We start from the raw sequence: 1,485 nt of genomic DNA, 5'->3' as shown, positions 1-1,485 counted from the left end.
AACTCCCGCACCGCCGACGAGGAGCCGCACCGGGGCGCCGCCAGGAGCTCGGGCTGCAGCACCTACATCAACAGGCTCATCAAGGTGGACACGCAGGAGAAGAACGGGAAGGGCAGCTACCCCGGCAGCAGCAGCAGTAGCAGCAGCAGCACCAGCAGCTCTTCCTCCGCGTCCTCCTCCCCGTCCTCCCTGGGCCCCGAGCTGGACAAGGGCAAGACTATTAAGCAGCAAGACACGGTAGGAGTCCGGTCCCCCCTGGACCCCCTTTCCCCACCTCTCCCCGTGGGAAAGGACAGCGACCCTGCGAACCCGCTAGATAGAGTTCCTTCTGCTCCAGAGACGGGAAGGGTGTGTTTCCCCCTCTAGCATTTGGTGACTTCTAGGTGACCGTTCTAAACCATTCGTTTTTTCATCTTGGGGGGAAAAAAATCCTCGTTCTAGGGATGGGGAGCTTTGCAGAAATGTGCCCTGCGTTTAGTTTTGTTCGCAGCGTAGATGAGGAATGGAATGAAACGTTCCTGCTTTGTTCAGTTTGGCCCCCTTATCGGTGGTGGTCTATTTTCATTTTGGAATCCAGGGAGGGTTGCAAAGCTAGACTGTGTCTAGCGTTAATTCCTCTTGAGCATAAGGAATGGTGGCCTCCAAACTTGTAAGCATGGTTTTCAAAGGTCCAGGGAGGGGTTGGCCAGCCCACCCCACCCCACCTCCCAGATTGGAAGCCCCACCTCAGAAGGGGTTTCTCCAAGCTTACCAGCTCCCCAAGCTTACAGCCCTTTCGTTCAGCCCATGACCACTGGCTGTGCAGCAGCCATAGAGAAGGGGCACAGGGCTCTGCAGGGGGTAGGGAATGGAACAAAGAACACTTTCCAGGAAATGACAGATGCGGGGAACTGGTAAAGAGGCTCACTCCGTTTTTATAGAGATGAGTTGGGCGTTTGTTTTAAATTCACTCTCCTGTGTGAAGAGGGGAGAGAGCAGCGCTCACAGGGCCTTTCGGACTCCAGCCCGGATGATCGCTTTCTGCCGTGGGAACTTAAATTTTCTCTGGCCCCGGCTTCAAACATGCTGCCCACCTGAATGGAGTCTGGAGCCGGAGGAACAGACCATGCATATCTGCCTTGGGTCCTTCCATCCATTCCTCCATTCATTCTTTGCACAAGTATGTGCAGCATGCCTACCTTGGGCCAGGCACCGGGCACTGCCAAGGCCCCAGCTGGTCCGAATAGGAGTGGTCTACCTGACGGACTAGATCGGGTGCACCTTGCAGCCCTGGGCTGCATGTCACACTTCCTGTTCCTCGATGTGCTTCAGGGGCGTAGTTCACACGGTGGGCAGCCAGAAGAGTACAGTCAGGTGGGGGGAGTGGTTAATCCGAGTCCCCAGCAGCGGTTGCCTGGGTGTTTTCATGGTCATCGCTTCTAGATGTCGGAGTTTCTTAGGCCGTCTCCTCCCAAGTGGAGGGCTCCTACGCAGGCGTCCCCTCTT

At 56.4% G+C, this 1,485-nt stretch overlaps 1 protein-coding gene across 1 annotated transcript in view; it reads left to right on the top strand.

Moving 5' to 3' along the window:
• Positions 1-1,485, top strand: part of SHE (Src homology 2 domain containing E) — a gene marked incomplete at its 5' end in the record, with an annotated part of 17,573 nt that continues 16,088 nt past the window's right edge. Inside the window, one exon of the mRNA XM_015571678.1 lies at positions 1-237. Coding sequence (XP_015427164.1) covers positions 1-237 — 237 coding nt within the window. The remainder of the gene's footprint in view (positions 238-1,485) is intronic.

This window comes from Myotis davidii, unplaced genomic scaffold (genome assembly GCF_000327345.1).
Source record: "Myotis davidii unplaced genomic scaffold, ASM32734v1 scaffold208, whole genome shotgun sequence".
NCBI classification, from domain to species: Eukaryota; Metazoa; Chordata; class Mammalia; order Chiroptera; family Vespertilionidae; genus Myotis; species Myotis davidii.
This window is presented reverse-complemented; position numbering and strand designations above follow the sequence as displayed.